At 39.6% G+C, this 16,928-nt stretch overlaps 1 protein-coding gene across 2 annotated transcripts in view; it reads left to right on the top strand.

The window, feature by feature from the left end:
* cpn1 (carboxypeptidase N, polypeptide 1) overlaps positions 1–16,928 on the top strand; it is a 185,866-nt gene that overhangs the window by 38,516 nt on the left and 130,422 nt on the right. For both annotated transcript variants that reach the window (XM_045701860.2, NM_001141729.1), the window contains exon 2: positions 324–520. In XM_045701860.2, the coding sequence (XP_045557816.1) occupies positions 324–520 (197 nt within the window). The remainder of the gene's footprint in view (positions 1–323; positions 521–16,928) is intronic.

Raw genomic sequence — 16,928 nt, 5'->3', positions numbered from 1 at the left:
AGTGAAAGACCTAAGGGATGGATTCTACTGAAGAACGGTGTTAGAACATGACAAAAATTGTGGCTTAAAACACACACCAGCTCTCTAAACATCTAACAGGGTCAATGGGCGCTTGGCATAACATTTGCCCTTGCTCCACAGTGTTCTGACAAAAGCAAAACTGCAGAAATGGAGTGGCAGCCTGGGTTAATGGGTAGTGTGGGGGTGAGGGGTTGCTTGTTTTAGTTTTCTACATACACAGCACTTTAAGCGGATGTGAGCGTCTATGACCTTTTCATTAATTTGCCCTCCTGACCTCCACCCACCTGACTCTTGTTTTTCAGTGGAGCCCGAGTTCAAGTATGTGGGGAACATGCACGGAAACGAGGTGCTGGGTCGGGAGCTGCTGATCCAGCTCTCCCAGTTCCTGTGTGAGGAATACCGGGCCGGAAACCAGAGGATCACACGCCTCATCCATGACACGCGCATCCACATCCTGCCTACCATGAACCCAGACGGTTATGAAGTGGCTGCCAAGCAGGTACTGACTGTGATGTTCATCACAGTTGTATTGATGTTGTGAACACACTAGTCTCTCATGACTGTCAGGATTAACCCAGAACAAAAATCTTGCATAATTTGGTCAGATGCTCGATTAAGTTCTAGGGAGGGATGTGTTAGAGGACTCCACCCTCTCAAACGAAAACTCACAGCCAAATTTACCACAGGCATTATGATTGGGTCATGTGCAGCTGCACTTGATTGATGATTACAATTTATGTTGTGATGCAGTCATGACCACAAGTCTCACAAAACTCTGTTTTAGATGAGACTGACTTTTTGACCCAAATGATCATATTTACTCTTTGTAGTCAATTTTGACAGTAAAATAAATGTTTCTGACTCATATCTATGCCACATATTTTATTTTACCTTTATTTAACTAGGCAAGTCAGTTAAGAACAAATTCTTATTTTCAATGACGGCCTAAGAACAATACACTGCCTTGTTCAGGAGCAGAACGACAGATTTGTACCTTGTCAGCTAGGGTAATCGAACTTGCAACCTTTCGGTTACTAGCCCAACGCTCTAACCACTAGGCTACCCTGCCGCCCCACATTGTTGTTTTCTAAATGAGAAGTTGGTTTTTAGGGGCAGTTGTTCTTTAAAAATGACTGGCAAAAGAGACATTTTCGCATGCTTGCCAACTGGCTACAGCAATGTTTGATATTTCAAGCGTGGCTAAGTTTGATATTTAAAGCGTCTGCTGTGGGAGAAATAGCCTTGCAGCGTATCCACATTCCCAGTTTAAGAAACACCCTCGCACTATCCTGATACTTCCAAATAACAATTGACAAAAAGCCCAAGCACCGGAACAACTGCTGCTCATTATCCGATGTATCCCATAGTCTCTTGACAGATTCTACAGTACCATGTATGTTTACATAGTTTGTCCACGAGAGAGGCTTAGCAATTAAATGCAGGACTAGGCTTAATCTGTGTCCAGGAAACTGGCACAAAATGTCAAATAAATTACAATGTTAAATCTGTCTGGTATTTTGAGAAACAATTTTAAGATTCACTGGATAGCGTCACAGTTTATTTAGACTAATCATGATTTTGCAGAGGTGGTTCTTCCATAGAAGTGTGTTAGGAAATGTTGTCTGTGTGGAAACCTATCCCTATACTTTTCCTCATTACCACCTTCTCAGTTTTGAGTGACACTAGCATTTATTTGCCACTTGCTATAACAACTTAAATTGTTTGAATTAGCACACCCCTTCATCTGTTGCTAACATATATCACTAAAGTGGAAACATTGTCATTGTCCAGTGACATATTACAATCCATATCACTATAGCCTAGAATTCACAGTTGTAACTCTGGAAGTTCAGAATTGTGGGCTACAACAAGAAATAAACAGCATTGGTCAAGGTCATAAAGTATCTCCCTTCTTAGCTTAAGATTTTTCTTTTATAAAATAGATTTTGACCATAGCTGAAATCCTTAGCAGAGGCACAACTGACACGGAAAATACACTGAATCCATATCGTAAAAGTACCGGCAGGAAAGTTTTCTGGGTGATACAGTTGCGGTAAAATATATTGGCACCCTTGCAGGATTCACCATTTCTTTTAAAATAAGTTGAAATTGAAAAAACGTTTGGTGTTCACACATGTATTCCACTTCAAAATCAAACAATGACCTGGACTAAATGATTTAATTCAAAATACTGTCATTTGGTTGGAGGCAACTGATTATCGTTTACTGCGTAATCTATCTCACCTGTGGTAAGCTGCAGGTGCATACAGGGTAAAAATATCCATTCACCCAATTTTGAAAAGAAAAAACAGAACATTCTGCTCCATTGCACTCATTGTAAAGTGTCAGGGTGCCAATAATTTTAAATGCAACTATACACCTGTCCTGCTGTCTCTCACTGGGTGCGTTCATTCTGCATTTTTTGGGCATGACAACCAAAGTTATAAGTGAAGACACTGCTGTTCTGTGCCTGTACATACATACATATTTTAATGGGCAATTCCCAGAGCTCTGCCACTTTATATAGTAATTACTATATTAACAACAATACAATTTGTCATAAACATCCAAAATCTCCTCACCACAAGCTAGAACGAGCACACTTTAATTTCATCGGTAGAATCTGTGTATTCGCCTGCTCTGAGGCCTCTTTTAACAATGGTAAATCTTAGCGCTGGTAGGGATCACTAAGAAGTTAAAATACATGTTATAATACGCAACACACAAAAAGCAAAACACAATAATAAAGAACATTTTACTTTCTTCAGTATAAAGGTCCTCTAACAACCATCTGAAATGCCCTAGAGCAGGGATCTCCAACCCTGTTCCTGGAGAGCTACCATCCTGTAGGTATTCACTCCAACCATAATCTAGCACACATGATTCCCATAATTAGCTGGTTGATAAGCTGAATCAGGTTAGTTGGAGAGCCCTGCCCTAGAGGCATCAATTACTCAAATGTTTAAATGTATTGTAGGTGTAGGTGCAAAAAAACTAAAAGCAGATTTCCCCAAGTCAGTGGACCTCCAGAATTAGCAATCCCTTAGCCCGGGTGCGGTAGGCCGTTCATCTATAGGTTAACAATGAGGTAAGGTATGGCGGAAGTTTATGCAAGGGGGCTTTATAGACAAAAAGAGTGCAATACAACGATCGACGAGACTTCAACAAGGGCCAGTCTACATTTTGATACAAAATGCACTATGATAAACTGCATCCAATGGCTTCAATACAGCGGCAGCTGCATTTGTGACCGGTGTAGATTGCCTCTGCATTGTGTTTTGATCAGCTTACATATGACCAAAAGGATCAGGGTTGGTGTTGATCTTTTCTTCTCTGATAATGACAGGAAAAACATCCATAAACAAATGCTGTGGTGCCCTTATATGCCAACTCCTCTGCAAAGTACAAATTCACATTGTAAGTGGACATGAATAGCCATGCTACCCCAATGACGATGTAGCGTACAGTATAAAATACAGTAGCTATCTAACATGTACAATAAGCACACGTTACAAGACAAAACGTTCATGAATGACTGAAATGCATACATATCACAATACAATGAAGGGATACCATTATAATACACTGTCAGTAACCATATAAACTCAAGTGTTTTAACATACATTGATTGATTTTCATGGGACAATTTTACAGTAAGCTACCTCTTCCACATCGCTACTGTAGACGGCAAGAGGTAAGGGGGGCAGGGGATGTTAATGAGTGGCAGGTGATGTTTATGAGGGGGAATACAGGGGGAGAAGGAAGTGTGCACCATTGAAAAGGGCACTCACAACAATAAAAAGGAATGTACAGTAATATCAATCATGGAACTATTCAGATTTTGTGTACAAAATACAACATGAAATTCAACTAGTTACACTCACCATCCAAGAATAACAGAAACATCTGGAGAGTATGTAAAGAAACATAAAATATTCATAATGACTTCGTAGATACCAGCCCTACAGTGGTTCTTCCTGTAAAAGTTGTGTCATACTGCAGCACACCATGCGGGCTGTTGCAGAATTCTATGGCACATTATTTAATTGTCAACCAGTGTTGACATTAATGCTAGTTAGTGCTAGTTTGACCACCAAAGGGCATCTTTGAGGAGCATTTGATAGTCTTCAATATTGGCTGTACTAGAGAATTTAAAACTTTTTTGTAAGAACATAGTATATGGGATTGGCTTTAAGAAATGTAGCTTAATTCATTTGATTAATAAGACGGTGTTTCTATTCCAAGAAAAACGAAAAACAAAACCCTCAGGGTTTCCGTTAGGAAAATATGGCGCTGTAGAATGTGGCGGTAGGGAATAGGCTACAGTACTAAGAGCATAACATTTCCATACCCTAATTGTTGTCTAACAATACCCAAACGGAGATTCAGTGAAAATAAAAATCTCATTGATTTATGAAGACTAGTCCCCATGCTTGTCTCAGAGCAGCGCGAAACCGTGCTGAAATAGTTGACCGCAGGTAGGCTATTGCTTCAAATCATATTGCTTCTAACTTCAATATACTTTTTAAATAAATAAGACCTACACCACTTTTAACAGCACATTACTCAAAACTAGTGAGAATAATATACAAAAACATTTTTTCAGTGACGTGACTCTCCGCCAATAATAAAATTTAGAGCACTGGAGGATTCTAAGTTAATATCTAAGGGTCATTTTTCGTTAGGGAAAATCTGATCTGTGAGAATATCTAAGGGCCTTTTATATAATTCTAAATTCATTAACTAATAATAATAATAATCGCTTTGTTTAAAAAATAACAATATTTTGGAGATGATTTAGTTTTCAAATAACCGAAAGTAAGCGATTGTAATCTGAATAAAGGCCAAAATAATATTTATAAAGGCCAAAATATTTACTTCTGTTTTTAGATGGAGAGAAACCAAAACCCCACTGTGCCTATTTTTTGGACAAGGACACCCAGCCAAAACCTCCCCTAACCTGGACGACGCTGGGTCAATTGTGCACCGCCCTATTGGACTCCCAATTACAGTCAGATGTGATACAGCCTGGATTCAAACCAGGGACTATAGTGATGCCTCTTGCACTGAGATGCAGTGCCTTAGACCACTGCGCCACTCGGGAGTCATGACCAACATGACCAATATATATTGTCCTGCTAATAGCCATTCCTAGATTTTTTTTTCTAAAGAATTCAGTCTGTTACGCTTCCAGTTGTTAAAGGTTCCAATTGCTAATGTTTTTTTTTTTATCAATCAATATATTTCAGTTTAAAATAATTTGTTGTATTATTTGTTATGTCTTTTCTGATGGATTAATCTGAAATTGCAACCAACTTTCTATGGCTTGTTTAAAAATAATGATATTTTGGTGATGATTTCGTTTACAAATAACCGAAAGTGAGCGAGAAAAAGGCCATTCTTGGACATGAGGTGAGAGACATTCTTAGTAATTTGTAGATAAAGCCAGTTTGTTATTTAGAATGATTTATTTATGTTTTCAGAGAGAGAGAAACCAAAAGCCCACCGTCACCTCATAAAACCTTTTTTTGTAAGAACATAGTATTTGGGATTGATTTTAAGAAATGTAGCTTAATTAATTTCATTAATGTTATGGTGTTTCTATTCCAAGAACAACGGAAAACAAAACCCTCAGGGAAAATATGGCATGGTACAACGTGACCTTTATTTAACTAGGCAAGTTAGTTATGAACAAATTCTTATTTACAATGATGGCCTACACCGGCCAAACCTGGACGACACTGGGTCAATTGTGCGCCGCCCTAAGGGACTCCCAATCACGGCCGTTTGTGATACAGCCAACCTAACTAAGAAATACATTTGACGATACAATTCTCCCCCTACCCTCCTTCTTGGCAAGTATCTATTGTCCTGATAATAGCCCATAATGGCGCTGTACAACCTGACCGGTCTGGAGTAGGCAACAGTACAAAATAATAATTTCCACACTGTAATTGTAGTCTAACCAATACCCAAAAGACATTCAGTGAATATACAAATCTTGTTGATTTATCAAGACCAGTCCCCATGCTTGTGTCAGAGCAGCGCCATCCTGACCTCTGAATGCTGTCTTTTCTCCTTCCACTTGTTACTTCCATTAATTTTGAAAGAGTATTTTCCAGTAAGCAACCATTTGTTTTACTTCACTAGCCTACTTTGTTCCATTATTTCTGTAATTTGGTGATATTTATTCCCATAGTAATTCGTTATGGATCCATAACGAAATAAACATCTGCATTTTGAAAGAGATTTTTATCATTATTTTTTTAATGAAAGCATAAAGATGCTAATGAAGAAATATAGTACTGTACAGTATATGCTTTATCAGACATTTTGCAGTTGCATTAGGTTGCCCACACGCACTTTACATAAGGGAGAGCAGGCCATATCCAGACTTTCTTGGTGACCTCAAGTACTCATTAACTTCATTGGGATAGGGGGCAGCATTGGGAAGTTTGGATGAAAAGCGTGCCCAGAGTAAACTGCCTGTTACTCAAGCCCAGAAGCTAGGATATGCATATAATTGGTAGATTTGGATAGAAAACACTCTAAAGTTTCCAAAACTGTTCAAATAATGTCTGTGAGTATAAAATAACTCATATGGCAGGCAAAAACCTGAGAAAAATCCAACCAGGAAGTGGGAATTCTCAAGTTTGTAGTTTTTTAAGTGAATGCCTATCCAGTATCCCGTGTCTGTGGGGTCAGATTGCACTTCCTAAGGCTTCCAGTAGATGTCAACAGTCTTAAAAAGTTGTTTCAGGCTTCTATTGTGAAAGGGGAGAGAAAAGACCACTCAGAGCAAGTGGCTCAGCTGAAAGCCACGAGTTGTTTATCGCGTGTAGCCGTGAGAGCGCCGTTCGTTCTCTTTCCTTTCAAATGAAAATGGTATTGTCCGATTGAAATATTATTGAATATTTATGATAAAAGAGATGCCAAGGATTGATTATAAACATTGTTTGATATGTTTCTACAAACTTTAACTTCTCTAGGGCCGGCGGGACGAAATCGTCCCACCTACGTAACAGCCAGTGGAATCCTGTGGCGCGTTATTCAAATACCTTAGAAATGCTATTACTTCAATTTCTCAAACATATGACTATTTTACACCATTTTAAAGACAAGACTCTCGTTAATCTAACCACACTGTCCGATTTCAAAAAGGCTTTACAACGAAAGCAAAACATTAGATTATGTCAGCAGAGTACCCAGCCAGAAATAATCAGACACCCATTTTTCAAGCTAGCATATAATGTCACAAAAACCCAGAAGACAGCTAAATGCAGCACTAACCTTTGATGATCTTCATCAGATGACACACCTAGGACATTATGTTATACAATACATGCATGTTTTGTTCAATCAAGTTCATATTTATATCAAAAAACAGCTTTTTACATTAGCATGTGACATTCAGAACTAGCATACCCCCCGCAAACTTCCGGGGAATTTACAAAATTACTCACGATAAACGTTCACAAAAAGCATAACAATTATTTTAAGAATTATAGATACAGAACTCCTCTATGCACTCGATATGTCCGATTTTAAAATAGCTTTTCGGTGAAAGCACATTTTGCAATATTCTAAGTAGATAGCCCGGCATCACAGGGCTAGCTATTTAGACACCCAGCAAGTTTAGCACTCACCAAAGTCAGATTTACTATAAGAAAAATGTTATTACCTTTGGTGTTCTTTGTCAGAATGCACTCCCAGGACTTCTACTTCAATAACAAATGTTGGTTTGGTCCCAAATAATCCATTGTTATATCCAAATAGCGGCGTTTTGTTCGTGCGTTCAAGACACTATCCGAAAGGGTGACGAGCATGGCGCATTTCGTGCCAAATTTTTTTGAAATAATCCATTACCGTACTTCGAAGCAGCGGCAGCTGTTTAACCTGTTAGGGCTAGGGGGCAGTATTGACACGGCTGGATAAAAAAACATACCCGATTTAATCTGGTTACCACTCCTACCCAGTAACTAGAATATGCATATACTTATTACATATGGATAGAAAACACCCTAAATTTTCTAAAACTGTTTGAATGGTGTCTGTGAGTATAACAGAACTCATTTGGCAGGCAAAACCCTGAGACATTTTCTGACAGGAAGTGGATACCTGATGTGTTGTATTACCTTTAAACCTATCCCATTGAAAAACACAGGGGTTGAGGAATATTTTGGCACTTCCTATTGCTTCCACTAGATGTCACCAGCCTTTACAAAGTGTTTTGAGTCTTCTGGAGGGAGATCTGACCGAACAAGAGCCATGGAACGATGATGGCCCATTAGACACCTGGCGCGCGAGTTCATGTTGGGTACCCTCGTTCCAATACGTTATAAAAGAGTATGCATTCGTCCACCTTGAATATTATTCATGTTCTGGTTAAAAAAGGCCCTAATGATTTATGCTATACAACGTTTGACATGTTTGAACGAACGTAAATATATTTTTTCCCCTCGTTCATGACGAGAAGTCCGGCTGGCTTAGATCATGTGCTAACAAGACGGAGATTTTTGGACATAAATGATGAGCTTTTTTGAACAAAACTACATTCGTTATGGACCTGTGATACCTGGAAGTGACATCTGATGAAGAGAATCAAAGGTAATGGATTATTTACATAGTATTTTCGATTTTAGATCTCCCCAACATGACGTCTAGTCTGTATCGCAACGCGTATTTTTCTGGGCGCAGTGCTCAGATTATTGCAAAGTGTGATTTCCCAGTAAGGTTATTTTTAAATCTGGCAAGTTGATTGCGTTCAAGAGATGTAAATCTATAATTCTTTAAATGACAATATAATATTTTACCAATGTTTTCTAATTTTAATTATTTAATTTCTGACGCTGACTTGACTGCCGGTTATTGGAGGGAAACGATTTCCTCAACATCAATGCCATAGTAAAACGCTGTTTTTGGATATAAATATGAACTTGATAGAACTAAAAATGCATGCATTGTCTAACATAATGTCCTAGGAGTGTCATCTAATGGAGATTGTAAAAGGTTAGTGCATCATTTTGGCTGGTTTTATGGTTTTGGTGACCCTGTCTTTGAATTGACAAATATTACACACAACTCTTGTAAATGTACTGTCCTAACATACTCTAAATTTATGCTTTCGCCGTAAAACCTTTTTGAAATCGTAAAACGTGGTTAGATTAAGGAGATGTTTATCTTTCAAAGGGTGTAAAATAGTTGTATGTTTGAAAAATTTGAATTTTGACATTTATTTGGATTCAAATTTGCCGCTCTTGAAATGCACCTGCTGTTGATGGAGTGCACCACGGGTGGCACGCTAGCGTCCCACCTAGCCCATAGAGGTTAAAATCAATTTCTATGCCATTTTTCTCGTAAAAAAGCGATAATATTCCGACCGGGAATCTGCATTTAGGTAAACAGACGAAAGAAAATAAAGCATGGGGTCGACTCGGGCACGCGCCTAAGCCCATTGTCCTCTGATCGGCCACTTGCCAAAAGCGATAATGTGTTTCAGCCAGAGGCTGCCTCGATATCATTCAGCTTTTTCCCGGGCTCTGAGAGCCTATGGGAGCCGTAGGAAGTGTCACGTTACAGCAAAGATCCTCAGTCTTCAATAAAAAGATCCAAGATGAACAACAACTTGTCAGACAGGCCACTTCCCATATAGAATCCTCTCAGGTTTTTGCCTGCCATATGAGTTCTGTTATACTCACAGACACCATTCAAACAGTTTTAGAAACTTTAGGGTGTTTTCTATCCAAAGCCAATAATTATATGCATATTCTAGTTACTGGGCAGGAGTAGTAACCAGATTAAATCGGGTACGTTTTTTATCCGGCCGTTTCAATACTGCCCCCTACCCCCAACAGGTTAATGGAACTTTTCATCTGGATCTTGTGAGCACGCTTTGTACCTTTGGATTACTGAACTAAACGCGCAAACAAAATGAAGGTATTTTGACATAAAGACCGACTTTATTGAAAATAACGAACATTTATTGTGTAACATGGATTCCTGGGAGTGCCACCAGATGAAGATCATCAAAGATTACTGATTAATTTAATCGCTATTTCTGACATTTGTGAGTCCTCTCTTTGGCTGGAAAATGTCTATATGGTTTTTTGTGGCTAGGCGCTGTCCTAACATAGTCGCATGGTGTGCTTTCGCCATAAAGCCTTTTTTGAAATCGAACACTGTGGTTGGATTAACAAGAAGTTTATCTTTAAAATGGTGTATAATACTTGTATGTTTGAGGAATTTTAATTATGAGATTTCTGTTGTTTGAATTTGGCGCCCTGCAATTTCACTGGCTGTTGTCGAGGTGGGACGCTATCTCTCTTCGTTTACACATCCTTGGAATAGCAGAACAGCATAACAATCCGGACGGCCCTTGCTGTGCCTGGTGAGCAGTTTGTCAAGTTCTGTTGTCAGAAGAGGAATGGAAATGTCAGGGTGAACCGATGACCTGACAAACCCACCACGTATGTTGACTCTGCCTGTCGGAGGTGGAGTTCCAGAGGTCACAGGTGTTCCTGGCATGGATTGTGACTCCATCTTGTTCCTCGCCCTCTTCAACGCGTCATTCTCCGCCTGACTCTCCGCCAATGCCGCCTGACTTTCTGCCAATGACAAGTGTTTTTCCACCAATACCGCCTGGCTCTGGACCAATGCATCAGCTGTCCCCCATATCTCTGGCCTCAGATAATGTTTCTCTTTCTGCTGTTAAGGTTGGAGTTTGGGGTGGGTGAGAGAGCTGGAAAGGCATGACTTTCATGTTACAATACGCCATAAGTATACAGCAGATCGACGATTGTCCTTACTTTGATTATGCTGTAACAACATACTGTAGCACCATGACCAGGATCTCAGGTTATTTAAGTGAGCAGATTAGGGCTTTCAGGAGGAACAGAAAATCTACTGGAGACATTTCAAAAATACTCGTAGACTTGGGGATTTTGGTCACGGACAGTGCTCTTCGCAAACACTATCATCAGATGTCTGTCTTACGCCGAACATGAAAGCCCGGGAAAATGAACTGGTACAGTAGGCTAAATACTGGAAAGTAGGCATAGTAACGCAAAACATAATGCTTAAATAAATTGACTGTGTCACGACTTCTGCCGATGTCGGTCCCTCTCCTTGTTTGGGCGGTGTTCGGCGGTCGACGTCACCGGCTTTCTAGCCATCGCCGATCCAATTTTCATTTTCCATTTGTTTTGTCTTTGTCTTACACACCTGGTTTCAATCCCCCAATTACTTGTTCATTATTTAACCCTCTGTTCCCCATGTTTGTTTGTTTGAGTAATTGTTTGTCTTGTATACGGTCTGTTATTGTTGGCTCGGTATATTGTGGTGTATTTGTGAATACTTGAGTAAATACGTTGATTACTCATATCTGCTGTCCTGCGCCTGGCTCGCTACACCAGCTACACACAGGCCAAGTACAGACTGCTGCAATTTTTACATTGTATTCCATTTCCAGCAAAGCTATTGAAGCGTTCGACTCACTAATGGATGAAGATGCAATGGCCATCAAAATTGCTACAGAAAAAAGGAAGAAGCTCAAGCAAGCCAAGTCCCAAGCATCCCCTCAAACTCCATGTGTGGAGGACAATTTCTCGCCAGGGACCAGGCCCATATTTGATTTTTGATGGTAAGTTTAGCTATTTACAAAGCAAAAGGTACATAAAATATTGTAGCCTACATCTCATGGACTGCTATTTGTTCCACAATAATTCACTGTTGCTTACTTTTTCAGGTATCAAGAGATATGCTGGACCCTATGTCAGAGGTGTTTGTGGGACCGCATTGTTTCTTTCAAGGTAGGATTATAGCAATATTTTGTTATGTTTAGGTCTATTTACATGTATATTTCTAGTATTGTACCAAAGGTTAGCTATTAGGCTAAATGTATTTTTTTTCTTCTCCAAATGCAGACAATGACCCAAACCAAATCGGGGGATTTTCACACCTACAGCAGCTGGGCTATGCAGAGTTTGCGTGTCAATTTATAAACCATGTGCCATGGAATTCTTCACAACTATTTTGCAATCTATATGGCTATCCAACATTTTGCGGTTGCATGAGCTCTTGAGTTAGAAATGTAATAGTTTAGAGTACTTAAGCATTGAATATATTGCAAATTGGGGGATTTTCACACCTACAGTAGCCAGGCTATAAAGAGTCTTTTGTCCTGCTAATAGGAAACATTGTTTGCATGATGGGCTACACCTGCTACAGTACTGCAGTACACTTATGAAAACCTGTTTTCAAAATGCCTCCAGATGTCCGTCACTACTGTAAATAAAAACACAGCATATTGTTTACATTCTTTATTGTAACCACATTGTCACAAATAATTTGTATCTACCTTTCCAATTACTTTTCGAGTTTGGGATTTACAAAAACCTTAGTATAACAACAGTTTTAGTAAGTAATATGCTACAGTCCAGTTAAAGCTTGTTCTGATCAAGTAGTAACAAAAAAATATGTGTATTTTTTCGTTGTTTCTTTAGAGGGACCATAAATGTGAATTAATATTTACAAAACAATTCACCAAACAAAACTGCAACTTTTTATTTATTTAACCTTTACTTAACTAGGCAAGTCAGTTAAGAACAAATTCTTATTTACAATGACAGCCTACCCTGACAAAACCCAGATGACGCTGGGCCAAATGTGCGCCGCCCTATTGAACTCCCAATCACAGCCGGATGTGATACAGCTTGGATCCAAACCAGGAACTGTAGAGATGCCTCTTGCACTGAGATGCAGTGCCTTAGACCGCTGCGCCACTCGGGAGCCATGACCAAAATGACCAATATGCAGTTGAAGTAGGAAGTTTACATACACATAGGTTGGAGTCATTAAAACTAGTTTTTCAACCACTCCACAAATTTCTTGTTAACAAACTATAGTTTCGGCAAGTCGGTTAGGACATCTACTTTGTGCATGACACTGTAATTTTTCAAAAAATTGTTTACAAACAGATTATTTCACTTATAATTCACTGTATCTCAATTCTAGTGGGTCAGAAGTTTATATACACTACGTTGACTGTGCCTTTAAACAGCTTGGAAAATTCCAGAAAACTACGTAATGGCTTTAGAAGCTTCTGATAGGCTAATTGACATCCAATTGGAGCCAATTGGAGGTGTACCTGTGGATGTACTTCAAGGCCTACGTTCAAACTCAGTGCCTCTTTGCTTGACATCGTGGGAAAATCAAAATTGTAGACCTTCACACTTTGGTTCATCCTTCGGAGCAATTTCCAAACGCCTGAAGGTTCCACGTTCATCTGTACAAACAATAGCACGCAAGTATAAACACCATGAAACCACGCTGCCGTCATACCGCTCAGGAAGGAGACGCCTTCTGTCTCCTAGAGATGAACCTACCTTGGTGCGAAAAGTGCAAATCAATCCCAGAACAACAGCAAAGGACCTTGTGAAGATGCTGGAGGAAACAGGTACAAAGTATCTATATCCACAGTAAAACGTGTCCTATATCGACATAACCTGAAAGGCCACTCAGCAAGGAAAAAGCCACTGCTCCAAAACCGCCATTAAAAAAAAGCCAGACTACGGTTTGCAACTGCACATGGGGACAAAGTTTGTACTTTTTGGAAAAATATCCTCTGGTCTGATGAAACAAAAATAGAACTGTTTGGCCATAATGACCATCGTTATGTTTGGAGATAAAAGGGGGAGGCTTGCAAGCCGAAGAACACCATCCCAACTGTGAAGCACGGGGGTGGCAGCATCATGTTATGGGGGTGCTTTGCTGCAGGAGGGACTGGTGCACTTCACAAAATAGATGGCATCATGAGGAAAGGAAAATTATGTGGGTATATTGAAGCAACCTCTCAAGACATCAGTCAGGAAGTTAAAATTAAAGCTTGGTCACAAATGGGTCTTCCAAATGGACAATGACCCCAAGCATACTTCCAAAGTTGTGGCAAAATGGCTTAAGGACAACAGAGTCAAGGTATTGGAGTGGCCATCACAAAGCCCTGACCTCAATCCTATAGAAAATGTCAGGGCAGAACTGAAAAAGCGTGTGCGAGCAAGGAGGCCTACAAACCTGACTCATTTACACCAGCTCTGTCAGGAGGAATGAGCCAAAATTCACCCAACTTATTGTGGGAAGCTTGTGGAAGGCTTCCCGAAACATGTGACCCATTTTAAACAATTTAAAGGCATGCAATGCTACCAAATACGAATTGAGTGTATGTAAACTTCTGACCCACTGGGAATGTGATGAACGAAATAAAGCTGAAATAAATAATTATCTCTCCTATTATTGTCACGCCCTGACCATAGAGAGCCCTTGCTTCTCTATGGTATAGTAGGTCAGGGCGTGACTAGGGGGTGTTCTAGGTTTATTTCTATGTTGGTGTGCTTCGTATGGTTCCCAATCAGAGGCAGCTGTTTAGCGTTGTTTCTGATTGGGGATCATATTTAGGCAGCCATTTCCCCACTGTGTTTTGTGGGATCTTGTTTTGAGTTAGTGCATGTGGCACCTCTGATGTCACGGTTCATTAATAGTTTGTTTCTTTTTGTTTGGAAGTTTCGCTTAAATAAATATGTGGAACTTTAATCACGCTGCGCCTTGGTCCGTCTATCCACACGATCGTGACAATTATTTGGACATTTCACTTTCTTAAAATAAAGTGGTGATCCTACCTGACCTAAAACATGCAATTTTTACTAGGATTAAATGTCAGGAATTGTGAAAAACGGAGTTTAAATGTATTTGGCTAAGCTGTATGTAAACTTCCGACTTCAACTGTATATATATATATATATATATATATTTTCAGAACATTAACCATGCGTGTTCTCTTGTTTTATACTGTTCTGTATTTTCGACCCAATGATTCGTCTGACAAACAAAGAAATATGCGTCCTGCAGGCCCTGGCATGGATCAAAGCTGGCGAGAATATTTGGGATCCAAATAGAATATTTGGGATCTATCCCAGTTGGTATTCTGAGGAACCATGCATTTCTTCGGTGCGGCCCATTGTCCAGACCTTTGTCCACTGATCTCAACAGATGGTTATCGGCATGGTTGAATGCTCTGCAAAAACACACAAACTTTTTTAGTACACAATTATTGATTTTATTACACAGTATGCCTACACATTGGTAGGCTATAATAATTTTTTTAAAGAAAATGCACTGAAACCAAAAAAACTTTAGTTTTGGTGATCCTCTCAGCTCTAGCTCATAATGGGTGGATGGATGGCTTATTTTGTATTCCAATGTATTGAACGAATGTATTAATTACAGTCATTTACCATTCTCATTCTCACACTGTAAATGTTGTTTGCAGAGTTCCCGATCTCATTTTCAAGTCCTTGTTCGAAAAATAACGATATTTTGTTTTGATATTTTGTTTTCAAATAACTGAACGTGAGTGAGAAAAATGCCATTGTTTTTAGAGGGAGAGAAACCAAAAGCACACTGTCGCCTCATAGGTCTCCCGGTCGCGGCTGGCACGGGTATCGAACCAGCATCTGTAGCAACGCAGTTTACACTGCGATTTAGACCACTGCGCCACTCGGCAGGCCACAGCCACAAAGTTTTTAATGCTGATCAATTGCCTTGCACAAAGTATCTATTGTCCTGCTAATAGCCCATAATGGCTCTGTACAACGTGACCAGGCGGGAGTAGGCTACAGTACTACAGTAAGAGCAAAATAATCCTAACATTTCCACACCCTAATTTTAGTCTAACCAATACCCAAATGGAGATTCAGTGAAATTAAAAAGCTCATTGATTTATCAAGACCAGTCCAAATGCTTGTCTCAGAGCAGCGCTGTCTTGACCTCTGAATGCTGTCTTTTCTCCTTCCACTTGCCTCTTCCATTAATTTTTAAAGAGTATTTTCCAGTAAGCATAATCAATGCTCTAACTCCCCCTTGGAGCAGTGACGCAGGGCGCCACACTAAACCACAAATTACCTCTAAATCCCGCAGCATAATCTCAAAACTTTTAGTTGAGCAACCAATGTAAGTGTTACCAACCCACACACTGGGTAGCTTAGTCTCGCATTGCCATATCTCCAAAATCACGTCTTTGTCACACCTCCCTTGGAACTTTAGAATTTTGTGTTGCAAAAACAGTTTGATTGGATGTTACATTTCAAGAACCCTCCCTCCACACGCCCATAGAAGGGGTGCTGTGTGTTGTGTGTCACTGTTTTCCGTCTGGCTAGTTGTTGCCTTTGCTAGTTTCAAGTGCTAGTTTTCAAGTTATCAAGTGTGGCTGACAGTCTGTGATTTGTATTTATTGAAATTAAAAGTGGATTACTCTGGTAAAGTCAAACGTCACAACACATTTTTTCTTCCATGTCTCCATTCATCCACATGGCTGCAATTGCTGCAATTCGGTACCACCTAAAGTATTAAGAAGATTGACGATTATTTTGTTTGGACCCAAAATACAGATGCAGTGGGAGAACCTATTCAAGTAAGTAAATACATGTTTAAAATGTAAAAAAACCTACATATTATTAGCTAGCTAGCTAGCTGGCTACAGTAGGCCTGTTTGTAGGCTAACTCAACTGAGCTGCTAGCTAGCTAGGTAACTTTACACACTGTTTAGCTTTGTGAATTAAATGTCATCAGCTAGCTAACTTCCTATTACCTAGCTATCTTGATGTAATCATTGTAAATGCATTTGTTGATAACAGCCATGGAAGAGGATAACATTTCAGATAACAGCTGTCAGTAAAGGGAGTGTAGGCTACTGGATAGGGTAGGTCATTTTGTGGGAGGACATAATGAAAAGATTCTCCAGTTCCAGTCCCTAGAGGGTTAAATGTTGAAGCTAATAGCAACATAATATTCAGTTCCGTCTAATTTGAGTATAATGAAGCCTGTTTTTTTGTCATGTTTTCTGTCCTCAGATATGGAAA

The sequence above is a fragment of the Salmo salar genome, chromosome 19 (genome assembly GCF_965601325.2).
Source record: "Salmo salar chromosome 19, fSalSal1, whole genome shotgun sequence".
Taxonomy (NCBI): Eukaryota; Metazoa; Chordata; class Actinopteri; order Salmoniformes; family Salmonidae; genus Salmo; species Salmo salar.
Note: the sequence above shows the minus strand (reverse complement) of the source record. Positions and strands in the feature narration are given on the sequence as shown.